The sequence below is a fragment of the Symphalangus syndactylus genome, chromosome 1, assembly GCF_028878055.3.
Source record: "Symphalangus syndactylus isolate Jambi chromosome 1, NHGRI_mSymSyn1-v2.1_pri, whole genome shotgun sequence".
Lineage (NCBI taxonomy): Eukaryota > Metazoa > Chordata > Mammalia > Primates > Hylobatidae > Symphalangus > Symphalangus syndactylus.
Window position 1 is genome coordinate 116,459,538 of NC_072423.2, and position 20,587 is coordinate 116,480,124.

At 43.7% G+C, this 20,587-nt stretch overlaps 1 protein-coding gene across 9 annotated transcripts in view; it reads left to right on the plus strand.

Moving 5' to 3' along the window:
- ZNF445 (zinc finger protein 445) overlaps positions 1-20,587 on the plus strand; it is a 70,973-nt gene that overhangs the window by 41,340 nt on the left and 9,046 nt on the right. For 3 of the 9 annotated variants that reach the window (XM_063611070.1, XM_055280502.2, XM_055280460.2), the window contains exons 2-6: positions 13,643-14,215; positions 17,890-18,058; positions 18,410-18,504; positions 18,799-18,925; positions 19,748-19,858. In XM_063611070.1, the coding sequence (XP_063467140.1) occupies positions 13,787-14,215; positions 17,890-18,058; positions 18,410-18,504; positions 18,799-18,925; positions 19,748-19,858 (931 nt within the window). In that variant the 5' untranslated portion in view covers positions 13,643-13,786. Of the gene's footprint in view, positions 1-3,320; positions 3,537-10,830; positions 11,078-11,097; positions 11,507-11,539; positions 11,998-13,642; positions 14,216-17,889; positions 18,059-18,409; positions 18,505-18,798; positions 18,926-19,747; positions 19,859-20,587 lie in introns of those variants that run through there. The other 6 variants (XM_063611053.1, XM_063611052.1, XM_063611073.1 and 3 more) reach the window with 6 other exon arrangements.

Consider the following 20,587-nt stretch of genomic DNA (forward strand, 5'->3'; position numbering starts at 1 on the left):
GGCCAGATTCCCCAACAGGCTTTAATTGGCTCTATAAGTCAACTTTGATTCTTTAAAGGAAGCATGATTTCTCCAGCTGTGTCCTGTTACAAAAGAGAACAGATTCTTATTGCACTTACGCAATGAACTATACTGCCATAAATTGAGAATATTCACATATAGTTTCCAAATTCTGGAATAAATCAGGTAGAAAGGAAGCAAATATCCTCCAAATTTTGTTCACAGGATTACATTTTACTCGTTAAAAGTTGCAAATAGCTCTAAAGAAATAAGTTCTCTTAACTCTGAAAACAAAAGGTTTAGCAATGTTTAACACATTAGCGTTCCATGAGAGTCCTAGAAGCTTGTTTTATTCTCTATTCCAATAGCACAATTTTTAAAATTATCTGAGACCGGCACTTAGAGTCCTATATCTGATTATAAACTGACTTTTGAAAAGGACCAAAGCAAGACAAAATATCTGTGGATGACAAAAGTCTGTAGCCACTATGAAAGCTACAATTGACTAGGAATTTTGGTTACTTCTGTGGCATACAGCAATTTTACATAACAATTATAATAATGTACACTAAATTATGTCAACATTATAGAAGTTTCCCATAATTTTGGAACACATACTGATAACATATTTAAACAAATACAGTCCAAAGTAAACCAAACACCATTCATTCTTCTATTTGAAAGTGTTTATCTCATTGTGGTTTTGATTTGCATTTCTCTGATGGCCAGTGATGACAAGCATTTTTTCATGTGTTTTTTTTTTTTTTTTTTTTTTTTTTTTTTTTTTGAGACAGAGTCTCGCTCTGTCGCCCAGGCTGGAGTGCAGTGGCGCGATCTCGGCTCACTGCAAGCTCCGCCTCCCGGGTTCACGCCATTCTCCTGCCTCAGCCTCTCCGAGTAGCTGGGACTACAGGCGCCCGCCACCACGCCCGGCTAATTTTTTGTATTTTTAGTAGAGACGGGGTTTCACCATGGTCTCGATCTCCTGACCTCGTGATCCGCCCGCCTCGGCCTCCCAAAGTGCTGGGATTACAAGCGTGAGCCACCGCGCCCGGCCTTCATGTGTTTTTTGGCTGCATAAATGTCTTCTTTTGAGAAGTGTCTGTTCATGTCCTTTGCCCACTTTTTGATGGGGTTGTTTGTTTTTTTCTTGTAAATTTGTTTGAGTTCATTGTAGATTCTGGATATTAGCCCTTTGTCAGATGAGTAGGTTGCAGAAATTTTCTCCCATTCTGTAGGTTGCTTGTTCACTCTGATGGTAGTTTCTTTTGCTGTGCAGAAGCTCTTTAGTTTAATTAGATCCCATTTGTCAATTTTGGCTTTTGTTGCCATTGCTTTTGGTGTTTTAGACATGAAGTCCTTGCCCACGCCTATGTCCTGAATGGTATTGCCTAGGTTTTCTTGTAGAGTTTTAATGGTTTTGGGTCTAACATTTAAGTCTTTAATCCATCTTGAATACCATCTCACACCAGTTAGAATGGCCATCATTAAAAAGTCAGGAAACAACAGGTGCTGGAGAGGATGTGGAGAAATAGGAACACTTTTACACTGTTGGTGGGACTGTAAACTAGTTCAACCATTGTGGAAGTCAGTGTGGCGATTCCTCAGGGATCTAGAACTAGAAATACCATTTGACCCAGCCATCCCATTACTGGATATATACCCAAAGGAGTATAAATCATGCTGCTATAAAGACACATGCACATGTATGTTTATTGCGGCACTATTCACAATAGCAAGGAGTTGAAACCAACCCAAATGTCCAACAACGATAGACTGGATTAAGAAAATGTGGCACATATACACCATGGAATACTATCAGCCATAAAAAATGATGAGTTCATGTCCTTTGTAGGGACATGGATGAAACTGGAAAACATCATTCTCAGTAAACTATCGCAAGGACAAAAAACCAAACACCACATGTCCTCTCACTCATACGTGGGAATTGAACAATGAGAACTCATGGACACAGGAAGGGGAACATCACACTCCGGGGACTGTTGTGGGGTGAGGGGAGGGGGGAGGGACAGCATTAGGAGATATACCTAATGCTAAATGACGAGTTAATGGGTGCAGCAAAACAACATGGCACATGGATACGTATGTAACAAACCTGTATATTGTGCACATGTACCTTAAAACCTAAAGTATAATAATAAAAAAATAAAAAAGAAAGTGTTTATTCTAATGTTACAATCTCCAGAGTTAATCAGAATCCTGCATTTAAGAGCACCTGTTAAATTTTATACCTGATTATAAAACCATCTTTTAAAGAGGACCAAAACGAGACAATTGTCTGTGGATGACAAAAACATTTTAGGGCAGCCACAGTTAAAGACACGATTGACAAGGAAATTTGCCACCTCCATGGCATACAGTGTGTTAACATAATTATAATGATTACTGATAACATATACTGAGTCATATTAGAATTATAGGGGTTTTACATAATTTCAGAACATATACTAATAACACACTTACACAAATATAGACCAAAGAAAGCCAAATAGCTTTCTATTTGACAATGCCTCCTGTATGACTTTTGTACCAAATAAGCCAAATGTCATTTTTGGACTTTAGAGGACCTAATATCTAAAATATTAGGTTAGAAAGAGACATAATTTATAATTTTATTTTGGAAAGTTTGTCAAGTAGCAAAGGTTTAAAACACTGGATATCACAAAATAGAATCCCAGGTCACCATAAATCATTCTTTGGCCAAAATGATAACTCCAAAAAAAAAAAAAATTTTAAAAAGAAAAACCTGGCCGGGCGCGGTGGCTCACGCTTGTAATCCCAGCACTTTGGGAGGCCGAGGCGGGTGGATCACGAGGTCAGGAGATCGAGACCACGGTGAAACCCCGTCTCTACTAAAAATACAAAAAAAAAAAATTAGCAGGGCGTGGTGGCAGGTGCCTGTAGTCCCAGCTACTCGGAGAGGCTGAGGCAGGAGAATGGCGTGAACCCAGGAGGCGGAGCTTGCAGTGAGCCGAGATTGCGCCACTGCACTCCAGCCTGGGCGACAGAGCGAGACTCCGTCTCAAAAAAAAAAAAAAAAAAAAAAAAACCTTTACTCTGATAGAGGAGGCTTAGCTTTCCAAAGAAGACCCAATGAAGATAGCATGAGGCCAACTGAATCTCTCTTCTCACTCTCCATTTTTTCCCTGCCATCTACCCAAAGGAGAAAACAAAACCCTTTTATTATCTTTTAACGTTACTTAAAAATCATCTTCAAAAGAGAAAACCAAATTTCATGTTTGCATTAATGCATCTTTAATGTTAAAGCTAGTTTTTTTGTTTGTTTTTTTTTTTTTTAGACGAAGTCTTACTCTGTAGCCCAGACTGGAGTGCCATGGCATGATCTCGACTCACTGCAACCTCTGCCTCCCAGGTTCAAGCGATTTGCCTGCCTCAGCCTCCAGAGTAGCTGGGATTACAGGCGCGCGCCACTGCACCTGGCTAATTTTTTGTATTTTTAGTAGAGATGAGGTTTCACCATGTTGGCCAGGCTGGCCTTGAACTACCGACCTCAGGTAATCCTCCCGCCTCAGCCTCCCAAAGTGCTAGGATTACAGGTGTGAGCCACCACGTCTGGCCTAAAGCTAGTTTTTTAAAATAAAAGTTTATATCTCTATTCAGTTTTAGTTAGTTTGACCATAAGGTAAGATTTTCATAAACTTTTTAGACCCCTTTACAATTTTCCATCAAATAGCAGATCAATTTTCTAAGAAAACCCTGTTATTCGGACACATGGGCCCAGATTTTGGCCCCACATCAGTATCATTTTAATTTTTTAATCTATGGAAAACTAAATAATTTCTTCTGAATCTTAGCCAACTCATTTATACCCACATAATTTTTACAAGATCAACCCTTTACAAACCCCATTCACTTTGCTTAAACCTTCAGTTTTGTTCCATTCCTCTTTTAGGTTAAGACAATCCTTAAAACCTTCTGAAATAGGCAAAATTACATTCCCTTTAACAAAAGCCATATTCCCATGCCTTCTTATAATCTTTTACCAAAAACATTTCCTACACACCTTGTATGTAAAACTATTTCTTCAGTGGTCTCAATTAAATGTTACAGTGTTAAGTCTTAGCAAATTTTATTTTTAGTGAAAAACCTGATTAAGTAAGCGATTTTTTTTGGGGGGGGGGGGGTGCGGAGTCTCGCTCTGTCGCCCAGGCTGGAATGCAGTGGTGCAATCTCGGCTCACTGCAACCTCTGCCTGCCGGGTTGAAGCAATTCTGCTGCCTCAGCCTCCTGAGTAGCTGGGACTATAGGCGCGTGCCACCATGCCCAGCTAATTTTTTGTATTTTTAGTAGAGACGGGGTTTCACCATGCTGGCCAGGCTGGTCTCGAACTCCTGACATCGTGATCTACCCACCTTGGCCTCCCAAAGTGCTGGTATTAGAGCCATGAGCCACTGTGCCCAGCTTGGGGTGGAGCCTAGGATATCAGACAGAAATGATGATAAGGTCTGACTCTTTTTAGCATAGCCAACGGGCGTGGCTCTCCATATGTCCCAAGGCCTTATCTATAATCTAATGCTCTAAAATTGGTAAATTGAACAATTCTCAGAAGTCAAAGAAACAATTTGACCTTAAAGCATTTGGCAAATCTGATATCTTAATTTAGACCAAATGTTTCCATTTTCAAGACATTTTATCAGTCTTTAAAACTGTCTTTATTTCTAAAAGAATACTAAAGCCACGTGAACAAAAAGGCATTAAAGGTTTCTATTTTTCTGACAGAATATTTGATTTAAGCATTTACTTTCCTAAGCCAGTCAGAGCTCTTTTGTATATAAACATACAACATATAGAAATACACAGAAGATTCAGCCCTTGTAAGATTTTTCATTTGCCAGTTTCTTAATTGGATTACTGGCTTCAGAATTGAGCCCTTGGAGGAACAGGGCCAGGAAAGCATGTATTTCTAGGGCCACATAAAGCAGCAAATAAGCAGCTGAAGGCAAAGACAGATCCCCAAGATTAAGGGTGCCTTTTTATACTGGATCCTGGATCCCCAAAAGGAGGGAAATATTACAGAAGAAGACAATGCAGTGCTGCTGCTGCTTTTTTTTTTTTTTTGAGATGGAGTCTCACTGCGGTCCAAGCTGCAGTGCAGTGGTATGATGTCAGCTCACTGCAACCTCCACTTCCCAGGTTCAAGCGATTCTTCTGCGTAAGCCTCCCAAGTAGCTGGGACTACAGGCACGCACCACTACGCCTGGCTAATTTCTGCATTTTAGTAGAGACGAGGTTTCACCATATTGGCCAGGCTGATCTTGAACTCCTGACCTCAAGTGATCCGCCCACCTCAGCCTCCCAAAGTGCTGGGATTACAGGCATGAGCTACCGTGACCAGTTGACAGTGCAGTGCTTCTACCCTACATTTCATTACAAGGCAACCCAAACCCAATTATCCCATTTTGTAATCAGCCCATCTCTCGTGGGAGTCTCATCTCCCAGTTCGGGGTGGGGATGTTTCCTTATCTTCCAGGTGGCCAAGAGCATGCTTGTCTGATCCAAGTGTGCAGAGTCAGGTATCCCTCTATAACTACTCTTAGCCATCCCTTAAAGTATATTTCCTACCTAGTTATTACACACCAAAGCTCTCTCATAATGTGAAGTAATTTCTGATACCCCAAAACTCAAAACCGTCAGATAACACAACGCAAAACAGAACAGAGCCTTTGATTTTGAAAGGGATCTATCAGTTTTTAATTCCTGTGGTTTCATGAGGAAAACAGAGGTGGTTGGTTGGTTTGTTTCCCCCAAAACGGGGTCTGTGGTGCCTCCTCTGTTTTTCCCAATGAGTTCCAGGCTACCAGAAGTTATCTTAGGGCCTCTCATCTGTGCATTAAGAGTGGCAAGACAGGCTGGGCTCGGTGGCTCACACCTATAATCCCAGCACTTTGGGAGGCTGAGTCAGGCAGATCACCTGAGGTCAGGAGTTCAAGACCAGCCTAGCCAACATGGTGAAACCCCATCTCTACTAAAAATACAAAAATTAGCTGGGTGTGGTGGCAGGTACCTGTAATTCCAGCTACTTGGGAGGCTGAGGCAGAAGAATCCCTTGAGCCTGGGAGGCAAAGGTTGCAGTGAGCTGAGACCGTGCCATTGCATACCAGCCTGGGCAACAGATTGAGACTCTGTCTCACAAAAAAAAAAAAAAAAGAGGAGAAAAATAATTCAGTCAACTGAGAAGAAAAAATCTTTTTCCAGAAAAACAAGTTCCAAGAAGAAAAAAAAAAGGCCTTTTAAATATACCTATAGCTTGTTTATCCACTTTTAGTTAAGCTTTTAACCACAGCACTCTTAAAAAAAATTCTTTAAAATTTTTTTATTACCCAACTTTAGCCATACCAAGCGGCCAATATTTTTGACTTTTGAATTTTACCACAGGTAACTTCCCACATGAAATTAATCAGTTTTCACTAAGGTTATAACTTAGCCGTGGACACACAGGTGTCTCAAAGAGATGGTAAGCAGTTTCTTTTCTTTTTTTTCAAGATTTAGAATCTCCCCCAGGGTAGTTTAGAGAAAGGAAAATTTAAGATAGGAAATCAGAAACTATCCATGAGCGGGTGGGGAACCTCAATAAATGGCAAAGTTACATAAATAAAATACCAGAAAGGAATCATTCCGGAAGCCAAGAATAGAACCCAGGCTGCCACTGTCAAAAAGCAAAGCCTTAGCTACTGAGTTAGAGCAATGAGCAGTTTCTGTGGTTCTTCCCAGAAGGAGCCTAGAGAAGCCAATTTCAAGCTTGCAAAGGCTTTTAACTACTCAAGATAATTTTTAGGGCTACCTATGACATGAACCTCAAAATTCCTGTCCTCTGGATGGCGGAAACCAAGAGAAGGTATCCCCACATTGTCACAAGGTTAAGCTCTTAAGGACAGAAAACAAGACAAATAAATTTCATACAATATTGGTTTCGGAGACCTGTAGCAAAGTAACTGTCCAGCCTGCTAGGCTGGCTTGAAAAGCGGGCTTATAGGGGTCCTAAACCCACATTCTATCCTGTGATAGTCCTTTCTCCATTACAGAACACAGAAAGACAAATTCTTAGCACAAAGTACACCAGATTTGCTACCGCCTAAGACTAGTTTCTATTAATCAAACCCTTGCAGAGAGACAAATAGTGACATTTACCATTTACCCAGACAGAGAAAGAGAGAGACCAGAAAGTTGGCTGGTAAGCATTTCTTACCCTTTTTTGCCGGTATACCAGGTTTCTGGGCTCCCTTTCTCTGCATCTTCCAGAAGAATGGAGCAGGTTCTGATGACCCTGCTCACTGCGCCATAGCTGTGGGGTTCAAGCCACTTTACAAGAGAAAATCACCCTTTTCTCTTTCCTGAAACCATAGGCAAGATTCTTAATTTGCCCAACAGGCTGCATGGGGAACTGAATTAACATTTTCTATCCCAGCAAAACACACATAACAAAACAAACATGAGTCATCTTGTTCAGCACCCAAAGTCAACCTGACAAAGCTCAAACTTTTTCCCATTGGTCCTTGTTGTCTTTGATCCATACCAGATGGGAAAGGACAACCTATGAATGGTAATTCACAATGGGGTCTCTGGGCAAGGGGAAGAGCAGATAGTCACCCCAAGAGACAGACCTGTTGAGCGTTGAGCCTTCTTTAGAGCTCATCGAATGTGACCAGACGAATAAGGAAGGTTCTTGGAGTTAGGCCTGCTGGACTTCCATCAGCAACCCCTCTGAGATCCCTTCCACATAAACACACACAAAGATGAGACAGACAGAATGCCTTCTAAATCAGATCCCTAACCAAGCTATCCTCCTATTCTCGGTCTGAGAAACCTCCTCGAAATCTTCCTGATTGAGTAGAAGTCTTCCAAACCAGGACTCTTCCTACTGGTTGGAAGGAGCACTTCAGGAGCTGAACAGACACCCGGCAGTGGTGCTACAGACACAGATACCCCATGGTAGAGCTACAAACAGACACCCCATAATGGGGCTACAGACACCACACCATAGGGCTACAGAAGCTGGTGGGAGAAGGAAGGAGGCATTGGCAGCACCTAGGATACTCACCAATGCAGACACTCTGCAGTGGGGCTACAGACAAACACCCTGTGATAGGGCTACAGTTAAGGGATGTCCCCCCAGGACTATTTCTCCATTGCTATTAAATCTGTGCACATTGGGTCAGCAGTGCCCCGCCAGTAGAGAGAGTACCGGAATCAGCCCCCAGTTCCAAAAGAGCTAGGTGGCTGCTTGGGCTGTCTTCTGGATCCATCACTGGAGGGGGGCCACTGAACCATGGGCAGTCCCAGACAAGCCCCCAAATTTGTAACCGTGCAAGGAGTAAACTTTGCCTGCTGCTTAGACAGAGCTGATTCATCAAGACAGTGGAATTGCAATAGAGAAAGTAATTCACACAGAACTGGCTGTGCGGGAGACCAGAGTTTTATTACTCAAATCAGTCTCCCCAAGCATTCAGGGAGCAGAGTTTTTAAGGATAACTTGGTGAATGGGGGGAAGCCAGTGAGCCAGGAGTGCTGATTGGTCAGAGATGAAATCATAGCGAGTCACAGCTGTCTTCTTGTGCTAAGTCAGTTCCTGGGTGGGGGGGCCACAAGATCAGATGAGCTAGTTTATTGATCTGGGTTGTGCCAGCTAATCCATCAAGTGCAGGGTCTGCAAAATATCTCAGGCATTGATCTTAGGAACAGTTAGGGAGGGTCAGAATCTTGTAGCTTCCAGCTACATGACTCCTAAACCATAATTTCTAATCTTGTGGCTAATGTTAGCCCTACAAAGGCAATCTAGTCCCCAGGCAAGAAGGAGGTGTGCTTTGGGAAAGGGTTGTTACTCTCTTTGTTTAAACTATAAGTTTCTCCCAAAGTTAGTTCCGCCTATACCCAGGAATGAACAAAGACAGCTTGGAGGTTAGAAACAAGATGGAATCAGTTAAGTTAGATCTCTTTCACTGTCTCAGTCATAATTTTGCAAAGGCGGTTTCACTTGTGTTTAGGCCTATTGTTGGGCAAGTAGGTTGTTTTCAATATTATGTTACAGAGTGCTCTAGTGTACACTCATGTAAATGTCTATATACCGTGCATATATTTTTCCAGGGTAGATTCTTATTTTATTTCATTTTTCAATAGAAGCGGAGTCTTGCTGTGTTGCCCAAGCTGTTCTTGAATTCCTGGGCTCAAGTGATCTTCCCATACTGGCCTCCTAAAGTGCTAGAATTACAGATGTGAGCCACCACGCCTGGCTCTCAGGGTAGATTCTTAGAAGGAAAGTTCCTGGGGCATGAAGAATGTGCCTTTTTAGTGTAAATCTTTAACTAGAATTCATTTTTTTGGTGTGTGATTTTATTTGTTATTTTAATTTGGCTAGCCAGTTGTCCCAATGCAATTCATTGAATAGTCTAATCTTTCCCACTGATTTCTAATGCTGCCTCTATCATAGACCAAATATATATGTGTGCATAAGCCCATGTCAGGATTCTGTATGTACTGTTTCTTTTATCTACTATTTGCGTATTCCTTCAGTAATACTCAGTGTTTTCATTAATGTAGCTTTATAGTAAGCCTTAGTGTCAGGTAGAACAAATATTTTCACCTCTAAAAAGTTATCGTGGCTATTCTTGGCCTTTTACTCATTTGCTTGAATTTTAGAATATGCTTATCAAGCCCTAAGGAGAGATAGTGGAATTTGGTTGGGATTTATTAACCACACATTACCTTAGGAAGAATTGGCATTGTGAAAAGATTTGTCTTTCCATACTTAAGATTTATTCAGGTCTATTATGTCTTTTGTTTATCTTTTAAGATCCTGTACATTTTTTATTAGCTTTATTTCTGGGTGTTTTATTTTGTTGTTGTTGTGTTAATTAATTTTCTGATTGTGTCGCTCAATTTGGCAGAGCAGCTCACAAAACTCAGGGAAACACATTTATCAATTTATTATAAAGGATATTTTAAAGGATACAATAAACAACTAGATGAAGAGATACATAGAGGGAGGTCTAGCAGTGTTCTGGGTGCAGGAGCTTTTGTTCCTGTGGAGATGGGATGTGCCACTATCCTGGCACATGGATGAGTTCTTGTTCACCTTCCTGCAAGCCTCCACAAGTGCAGTTGTCCATAGCTCTCTGTACCCCATCCTCTTGGACCTTTTATGGAGACTTCATTGGATAAGTGTGATTGAAGCGTGGACAACCATGTAAGACGTGACTGGACAAAAAGAGTTTGATCTCATATTAATAGACGGAGTGGGGACATTCAGGCTGTCAGTTCAAATTCTTCTTGGCCTCTCTGTACAGCATTTCTACTTACTGAGTATGAGGTAGGACTCCTGAAATGGGTATCTTATGACTTACAATCAGATATGATAGGTCAGAGAATTTATGGCCAGCAGAAAGACAGAAAAGTGGGAAGATGACTATATTTTTAGTTTCTATGGCCTGCCTTGGGGAGAAAAAGGAGCAGGTGAAAGGAGGGCAAGAAAAGGTCAGAGAGAGATGTTCTATTTTCTGAGCCCTACTTCTGAGGCCTAAAACGCACCAATATTATAACAAAAGGCTGTCTTACCTTTATCACTCTGAAGTTGCAAAGCTGCTTTGGGAATCAAAGACAAAAGCCAAATAATTTAACAAAAGATATGCTTATTGCTTTAGTCACTTGGGAAATAAGGGCTATGGGAGTTAGGAGCCATGAACCATGGATAAAAATCAATGTGTGTATATATCATAATATCACAGGTATCAGGCGTAAGAACTATTTGCCTCATCCTAGATCCTAAAGGTTTTTTCCTATGTTCTTTTTTTTGAGGTGGAGTCTCACTCAGGCTGGAGTGCAATGGCATGATCTCGGCTCACTGCAACCTCCGCCTCCTGGGTTCAAGTGATTCTTCTGCCTCAGCCTCCCGAGTAGCTGGGACTACAGGCGCGTGCCACCATGCCCAGCTAAGTTTTGTATTTTTAGTGGAGATGGGGTTTCACCATGTTGATGAGGATGGTCTCAATCTCTTGACCTCGTGATCCGCCTGCCTTGGCCTCCCAAAGTGCTGGAATTACAGGTGTGAACCACTGCGCCCAGCCTCCTGGATTGTTTTCTAAAAGTTGTATAGTTTTATGGCTTATATTTAAGTCTGATCCTTTTTTTTTTTTTTTTTTTTTTTGTGACGGAGTCTTATTCTGTTGCCCAGGCTGGAGTGCAGTAGTGTGATCTTGGCTCACTGTAACCTCTACCACCCAGCTTCAAGTGATTCTCCTGCTTCAGTTTCCTGAGTAGCTGGGATTACAGGCGCATGCCATCACGCCCAGCTAATTTTTTTTGTATTTTTTGTATTTTTAGTAGAGACGGCGTTTCACTGTGTTGGTCAGGCTGGTCTCGAACTTCTGACCTCGTGATCCACCCACCTAGGCCTCCCAAAGTGCTAGGATTACAGGCATAAGCCACCACACCTGGCCAAGTCTGATCCATTTTGAATTCAAGTGTACAAGAGGTGAGGTTTTGGTCAGTTTTCCTTATTTTGCTTATAGATGTCCAATTGCTCCAGCAACATTTGGTGAGAAGATTACCCTTCCTCTTTTGAACTGCTTTTGCATCTTTATCAAAAATTGATTGGGGGTCAGGCTTAGTGGTTCATGCCTGTAATCCCAGCTACTTAGGAGGCTGATATGGGAGGATCGATCACTTGAGGCCAGGAGTTTGAGGTAACATAGCCTCATCTCTAAAAATAATTTTTAAATTATCTGAGTGTGGTGTCACATGCCTGTGGTCTCACCTCCTCTGGAGGCTGAAGCAAGAGGATCGCTTGAGCCCAGGAGTTTGAGTCTGCAGTGAGCTGTGATCACATCACTGCACTCCAGCCTGGGCAGCAGAAAGAGACCCTGTCTTTAAAAAAAAGGAAAAAAAAAAAAATCAGTTGGGCGTATTGCAGGTGTGGACTCCTCTACATAGTGATGTGATTTGTAGCACAAGCTCCTTCCCCGGGTATGAAGAAACAAACATTCCTTCAGAGCCCAAAATACACTCCAGATAGTCTCTTTTTTGAGATGGAGTCTCGCTCTGTTACCCAGGCTGGAGTGTAGAGTGCAGTGCCACGATCTTGGCTCACTGCAAACCTCTGCCTCCCAGGCTCAAGCAATTCTTGTGCCTCATCCTCCCGAGTAGCTGGGATTATAGGCACATGCCACCATGCCCAGCTAATTTTTTGTATTTTTTGTAGACCTGGAGTTTTGCCATATTGGCCAGGCTGTTCCCAAACTCCTGACCTCAGGCAGTCCACCCACTTCGGCCTCCCTGAAAGTGACTTGAACCCTTGGACACCACATCTTATGATGAATTATAAAAAGAAATACAAGAGTTGAGTGGGAAGCTGGATTAGTAGTTTTCAAATTATAATTTGTAACCCAGATGAATTATAAAAAGAAATACAAGAGTTGAGTGGGAAGCTGGATTAGTAGTATTCAAATTATAATTTGTAACCCAGATGAATTATAAAAAAAAATACAAGAGTTGAGTGGGAAGCTGGATTAGTAGTTTTCAAATTATAATTTGTAACCCATTGTTGGGTCATAAAATCAACTAGGGGATTGGATTCTCAGGATTTTTTGTTTTTGTTTTTGAATTGCTCATTTGAGATATTTTAAAATATTATAATAGCAAAATCACATTTGGTATTTAAAAAGTCAGTTGGGCATTCTTGTGTGGTTCTGTTTCTGGTTTTTCTTTTTTATTCCATTGACCTATGTGTCTCTTCCTCCACCAATACTACACAGAATTGATTAATGTAGCTATAAGTCTTGAAATCAGGTAGACTGTTTTCAGACTGATCCCTCCCAATTTATTCTTCTGTGTCATAATTGTTTTTTGGTTTTGTTTGTTTGTTTGCTTGCTTGCTTGCTTGCGTGTTTTGAGACAGACTCCTGCTCTGTTGCCCAGGCTGGAGTGCAGTGGCATGATCTTGGTTCACTGCAACCTCTGCCTTCTGGGTTCAAGTGATTCTTGTGCCTCAGCCTCCCGAGTAGCTAGGATTACAGGCACGTACCACCATGCCTGGCTCATTTTTTGTATTTTTAGTAGAGATGGGGTTTCGCCATGTTGCCCAGGCTGCTCTCGAACTCCTGAGCTCAGGCAATCTGCCCACCTCTGCTTTCCAAAGTGCTAGGATTACAGGTGTGAGCCACCATGCCTGACCTGTCATAATTTTAGCTATTCTAATTCCATTGCCTTTCCACATAAATTTGTCTATATCTACAAAAAAATCTGGTTGAGATTTTGGTAGGATTTGTATTAGACCTATAGATCAATTTGGAGAGAATTTACATCTTTACTGTGTCACATCTTCTAGTACATGCATATGGTATGTCTGTTCATTTATTTAGATCTTCTCTGACTTTTTTCATCATCCCTTTGTGTTTTTTACAAAGTTTTAATGTATAAGTTCACTATATGTTTTATCGTGGGATATTTTCTTAGCTTACTCCAATAGGGGACAACCTAGCTCTGGTCTACTTGATACTGGCATATACCTCTGTGCAAATGGTCTTCTTATACATACAAAGATAATCCCAACCAGCAGAATCCAACTGCACCATGTATAATGGACATTATTCTCTCATCCCCTCCTGCACAGAAATGCTGGTTATTTCGGTCACTTGCCGATGACTTCTGATGTCCCAGCAAATGGCATTGTTGACTGCTGAGAAGATACTTCTGAGGACCCACGTCTAAGGTGGACTTGGCTCGCACTCTTCTGGTTAGTCCCTGAACAGGAGTGATGCCTCCAGGCAGGTGGCATGCTGTCTATCCAGCTCAGGCCCAGTCTTCGAGGGAGCGAGGGCGGCTTCAGACAGTAAAGAAGGAAGAAGAGGATGAAAGCTATACTCCAGTGCAGGCTGCCAGACCACAGACGCTCAACCGCCCTGGCCAGGAGCTGTTCCGCCAGCTCTTCAGACAGCTTCGCTACCATGAGTCTTCGGGGCCCCTAGAAACTCTGAGCCGGCTCCGGGAGCTCTGTCGCTGGTGGCTGAGGCCTGACGTTCTCTCCAAGGCACAGATCCTAGAGCTGCTGGTGCTGGAACAGTTCCTGAGCATCCTGCCTGGGGAGCTCCGGGTTTGGGTGCAGCTCCATAACCCTGAGAGTGGCGAGGAGGCTGTGGCCTTGCTGGAGGAGCTGCAGAGGGACCTTGATGGGACATCATGGAGGGTGAGTGTGAGCAAGTGTGTGGTGCCCAGGGAACTCTACCTGCTGGTGAGCCAGCTTGTCTGGGTATGGGGGTGGCCCTCTGAACTGTCAGTATAAAGGAGTGCAGAGGAAGCCTTCCCTTCTTCCCATGGTACCTGAGCAGCTGAGAACGGGACCCTGAGCCATGGACACAGGTATCCTTTCCTACCTTCCCAGAGGAATATCAGCTCCAGATAGGGTCAGCAAGTCTCCATAAATAACAGTAACTTCTGGGCACAGTAGCTCACACATGTAATCCTAGCACTTTAGGAGGCTGAGGTGGGAGGATTGCTTGAGGCCCAGAGTTCAAGCCAGCCTGAACAACATAGGGAGACCCCCCTACACTGTCTCTATACATAATTTAAAAATTAGGCCAGGCATAGTGGCTCACCCTGTAATCTAAGCACTTTAGAGTCCAAGGTGGGCGGATTGCTTGAGTGCAGGAATTTGTGACCAGCCTGGGCAACATGGCAAAACCCTGTTTCTACAAAAATTAGCTGAACGTGGTAGCATGTGACTGTAGTCCCAGCTACTTGGGGGACTGAGGTGGGAGGATCACTTGAACCCAGGTAGGTCAAGGCTGCAGTGAGCCGTGATTGCACCACTGCACTCCAGCCTGGGTGACACAGCAAGACCCTGTCTCTAAACAAAAAAGCCCAGTAACTAGTCTTTGGACACAGTGGCTTACAGTATACAAAGTCCATCTCCACATATTATCTAATTTGACTTGAGACTAACCATAGCCCTGTAAAGTGGCGGGTGTTGGGACAGCATTTAGGGTTAGGGCTCTTAGCTTCTCAGTGGGAGAGTACATGTTAAAACTCAGAAGAGTGCTCTGCAGGCACCATGTAGCTTCCTTCTCAGTAAGCTTTTTTTTTTTCTTTTCTTTTCTTTTTATTTTTTTTTTTTTTGAGGTGTACCCCACCACTCCCAGCTAATTTTGTTTGTATTTTTAGTAGAGATGGGGTTTTACCATTTTGGCCAGGCTGGTCTCAAACTCCTGACCTCAGGTGATCCATCTGCCTTGGCCTCCCAAAATGCTGGGATTACAGGTATGAACCACTGCGCCCGGCCCTTCTCAGTAAGCTTTTGAGGACCTTTTCTATGTGTGTGAGATGGGAGGCAGGGAAGATGGACATGAGTGCTGAGGGGCAGTGCTGGGCTGAGAAATAGGAAGACCTCGATTTTAGACTTCATTCCACAACCTCAACATCTGTGGCCACTTAGTTGTACCTTTCAGAGCCTCTGTTCATTGAGAAGAAAATGCAGAAATGGTCTAATCATGAGAATTTGTTCAGTAAATATTCAAGTGCTTATCACGTGCCTGGCCCTGGCAGAGTTGGCAGTCCCAGGCCTGGCAGGAGAGTGGCAGCTGGTCAGTTCAAGTGCGTTCTTCCTGTCCTTCTGCTGCACACAGGGGAGCTGATGCTTCCTGTATTGTTACAGTTTTTTATAAAAGCATTTATCACTTTTTTAAGGCTTCTTTAAAATTTTATTTATATAAAAATACATGATTCTGGCCAGGCGCAGTGGCTCACGCCTGTAGCGCTAGCACTTTGGGAGGCCAAGGCGGGCAGATCACTTGAGGTCAGGAGTTCGAGACCAGCCTGGCCAACATGGTGAAACTCCATTTCTACTAAAAGGGCAGAAATTAGCCAGGTGTGGTGGTGTGCACCTGTAGACCCAGCTACTCAGGAGGCTGAGGCAGGAGAATTGCTTGAACTTGGAAGGTGGAGGCTGCAGTGAGCTGAGATTGCACCAGTGCAGTCTAGACTGGGCAACAGAACAAGACTCTGTCTCAAAAGAAATTAAAAAAAAAATACATATATATATATATATATATATAGAGAGAGAGAGAGAGAGAGAGAGAGAGACACATTCATACATATACATATATGACTCTGCACACATAATTCATGTATGAATGAAAGTTGTGGCTTGGCGCGGTGGCTCATGCCTGTAATCCCAGCACTTTGGGAGGCCGAGGTGGCAGATCACAAGCTCAAGAGATCAAGACCATCCATGCCAACATGATGAAAACCCATCTCTACTAAAAATACAAAAAGTAGCTGGGCATGGTGGTGTGCGCCTGTAGTCTCAGCTACTTGGGAGGCTGAGGCAGGAGAATTGCTTGAACCAGGGAGGTGGAGGTTGCAGTGAGTCGAGATCACGCCACTGCACACCAGCCTGGCGAAAGAGCAAGACTACGTCCGAAAAAAAAAAGATTTCTGAAACAAATTTGACATACTTGTCCGTAAAACTTTATTATAAAAATTAAATCGAGTAAGACGTCAGGACATGGTCTACCAGCAGTAAATGGTAATAAATAGACACAGGGTATAACTATTAGAAAATGTTTTTGCACAACATGGGGTACTATTTTAAAAAATTTAAAAGAACATTTGTTATTTTTACGAAAACAATGAAATGTTCAAAAGGACCTGGTAATAATTTATAAAAGGAAATAAGGTACACAGTAGTTACAAAATCATGGCTTGGTTATATTCAGCTCATTTACAGCTAGATGTAATTTTAAAAATCCATGAAAACATTGCCACATGAGCAGAAAGGGCCTACCTGGTTGAAAGCTACTTAGAAGACAATGGGGGCTGGGAGAAGCCCCTGAAATTTGCAAAATGAAGAGAAATGCTTTAAGATATATGTAAAGTCACAGAATTGTTCTGTGGTTCAGCAAAATTATCACAGTGTGAAAAACCAGGGCCCGAGAAAGTTTGTTCTTAAACTCGTTTTGCTATGCTTCCATATTCTTTATTTTTTTTTAATTCTTCCTTTATTAGAAGAATAAAAAATGGGAGATAAATTATTGTGGTCAGTTCGTCATCTTTAGTGTGTATCTCTGTATCAGATGATTAATGGCCTCGGGCTAAGATTTGTCCATATTGGTATAGAGACTATCTCGGCCACAGGACCAGAAAATCTCAAACTGTAGTTTCCTGTACTCATCTCTATATGAGGGACAGCCTTGCCTCAGAGACCAGAGTTATTTGAAGTCTCAGGGCAAATGCTTCCTCTTTGTTGGTCTCTACTTAGATGGACACTGCCATTTTTTACACTGGAGACTTTCTTCTATGGTTCCATGGCTGACTCTCATGATTAGCATTGCCTCTATATCAGTGTTATTATTAAAAACAAGTTTACAATTTGGGAGCTAGCCTGCCTCTTTGAGTTCACTTTGTACATCAGTGCCTAGAGCAGCACTTGACAGTAGATATTACTTGACTGTATCTCCACTGTGAACCATTATGAGTTTAATTCTCAGAAACTAGTTCCTTCTCTCTCATTTCAAAGTTATAGGCCTGTGGCGGGAGCTGAGGGGTAGTGGGAAGGGGGCACTGTGTCATCTGAGGCCTGACAAGAGTGCTGTACTGAGTTACCATGTGCTTCCTTGTGTTGAGCTGGAGTCTGTCTCTACCTGAACTCTCCCATGACCCTCATTAGAGTCCAAGGAGGCTGAGGTGGTTGGAGGTACCTCCCTGGGCATTATTCTTGCCCTTTCCTCCTGTCTGGAAGTAATAAAGGACCTGGCTTACCTATCCCTCAGCCTTTGTCCTTTAGAGATTGGTCATGTGGTCTCTTCTCTGAGTTTGCTTTCTGATTCCCAGAAAGATCCTCTCACAACATTTTCTTCTTGCCAGGACCCGGGCCCTGCCCAGAGCCCAGATGTGCATTGGATGGGTACAGGAGCCCTGCGATCTGCACAGATATGGTCCCTTGCTTCACCTCTCAGGAGCAGCTCTGCTCTGGGGGACCACCTGGAGCCTCCCTATGAAATAGAAGCACGTGACTTCCTGGCTGGGCAATCCGGTACTTGCTGCCTGGCCTTAAGACCCCAGCCTTATGCCACACTTCTTGCATTTCCTGTAGTGTTGTCTTTCCACATCTGTCCTCTCATGAGAATCTCCTTCTGTCCTGGCCCTTAGCTCTCTGTCCTCTCCATGCATTCTATAACCCATATGTGGCTTGCTCTTCCCCCATTACACCCCCCATCCCACTACCCCTTTCCTGGCCCCAGTAGACTGAGGACATGTGAGATGGGTATTTGACAACATTCTGTACCTGCTCATGGGTCCAGGAGTCCTCTACTGGGGGGAAGAGTGGGCTTCTCAGTGGGCTGTCTGGAGCTGAGCTGCTCTCTCATGGCTTTTTCTCCTTCAGATACTCCTGCTGCCCAGATGCCTGCCCTTTTCCAGAGAGAGGGGTGCCCAGGAGACCAGGTAACACCAACCAGGTCCCTGACAGCCCAGCTCCAGGTGAGCCACAGGACATTTGGTCCTTCCTGATGTCCCCACGTCGCTGCCTAATGGGATAGTGCAGTTCCCCCATCCTGGGTTTCTCTGTCTAGTAACCTCACATCCAAAGACCCGTGTTCCAGAGACCAGATTATCCCCCTCAAGCCCAAAGGTCTTCTGCTGGGTGATGGTCTCCCCTCTCACCTTTGCCAGGTCCATCCTGCGCTCCCACAGAGCCAGTTTATTCCCCTTCTCTCCCATTCCACCTCAAAGCTGGGAGCTGTGGACCAGCTCTAGGGCACAGTGTTTTTTCAGGAGACTATGACTTTCAAGGATGTGGAGGTGACCTTCTCCCAGGACGAGTGGGGGTGGCTGGACTCTGCTCAGAGGAACCTGTACAGGGATGTGATGCTGGAGAATTATAGGAACATGGCTTCCCTGGGTAAGTAATCGATATCCTCATGCTTCTATCTGTCTTTATTTCTGCCTTCTTGGGTTGTTCTGTGCTGCATAGAAAGGTACCTGACCTGGTTTTAGATCTTGGCTCTGTAACTGCTGACCAGATCACTTAATCTAGCACCTTGGTAGCCTCTTTTGAAAAATGGGGAGAATAATGCCTGCCATTCTGGATTATTGTAAAGATTAAAGGTGGCTGGATGTGGTAGCTCACACCTGTAATCCCAGCACTTCGGGAGGCCCAGGTGGGAAGACTGCTTGAGCTCAGGAGTTTGAGACCAGTCTGGGCAACATAGTGAAACCCCATCTCTACAAAAAATACAAAAATACAAGCATGTGGTACGCACGCCTGTAATCCCAGCTACTTGGGAAGCCGAGGCTGGAGAATTGCTTGAGCCCAGGAGGACGAGGCTGCAGTGAGCCAAGATCGCGCCACTGCACTCCAGCTTGGGTAACAGAGTGAGACCCTGTTTCAAACAGACAAATAAAAACAATGGATTAAAGGTAATATGTTTTAAGTTCCTAGTCCGTTTAGACATTCAAAAAATGTTGGCTGATGTAACCAATTAAGTAGATGTGTGGTTCTCACCTCTGGAAAATTCTAGTAATCCTTTTGTGGGCAACTTCTGTCAGTCTCTCTTATCTCTGCCCAGGGCTATTTGAAATGACTGGGCCTCCTTCGCTAGCTTCTGCTGCCTGCCCTCCTGACCTTTCCCACCTTCCCACCAGGACTTCAGGCCCAGAGGTCCTGAAGAGTAGTTCTGTGTCATCCATCTCCCTTCTCATGCCATTCCCTTCTCTTCTGCAGTGGGACCATTCACCAAACCTGCTCTGATCTCCTGGTTGGAAGCAAGGGAGCCATGGGGCCTGAACGTGCAGGCAGCTCAGCCTAAGGGGAATCCAGGTGCTGCCCCTACAGGTGAGTTCCAGAGAACCTGCCACGTCCTGCTCCTTCTGCTTTTACTTTTCTCTTTCTTAAGGTCAGTTACATCACTGGGAATTTACTCCATTGTTTGCTGGAAGGAAGATCTTTAACAGTGTTGGTAAGGGTGCTTGGGCCACTGGGTCTCTTCCATCCTGGCTGGCCTCTGAGAGGTCATTCATTTCCGGCGATGTCTATTCGCCTGTTCCCCTCCCCCAGCAGCCCTCTCAATAATAGTTCTTGCCTGCTGGAGGGCTTCACTGTTCCTGTCTTTCACTCACTGATGCTCCTCCTCACTCCTGGCCTGCACTCCTGCTGAACTCCTGTACTCACCCCTTCCTGCTCTTAGGAGCCCTCATCCCACTCCTGTTCTTTCTTTTCTTGGTCCTTCTTTTTGTAATAGGCTGATCTCCAGCCCTTTCAGCCAAGTGCTCCTTGGAGCCCCACTCCTTGGCTTTTGGGTACCTTTCTGTAATGCCATGATTCTTCTCCCACTCTGGCTATTTAACACTTTCTTCTTAATCCTTTTTATTTCCCTCCTGGATGTGATGTCTGCATATCTCTAGCTGCCCTGCCCATCTTGCTTTTCTCCTCCCTTCCCTGTAATCTGGGATAATCTTCCATGTTTTGCCTTATGTTTGACTACTTTACAAAGGTATTGGCAGTCAGGCAAAAGCCTCGCCACCCAGACATTTTATTGCCCTTTTGTGCTTTCTGCAGTTCCAA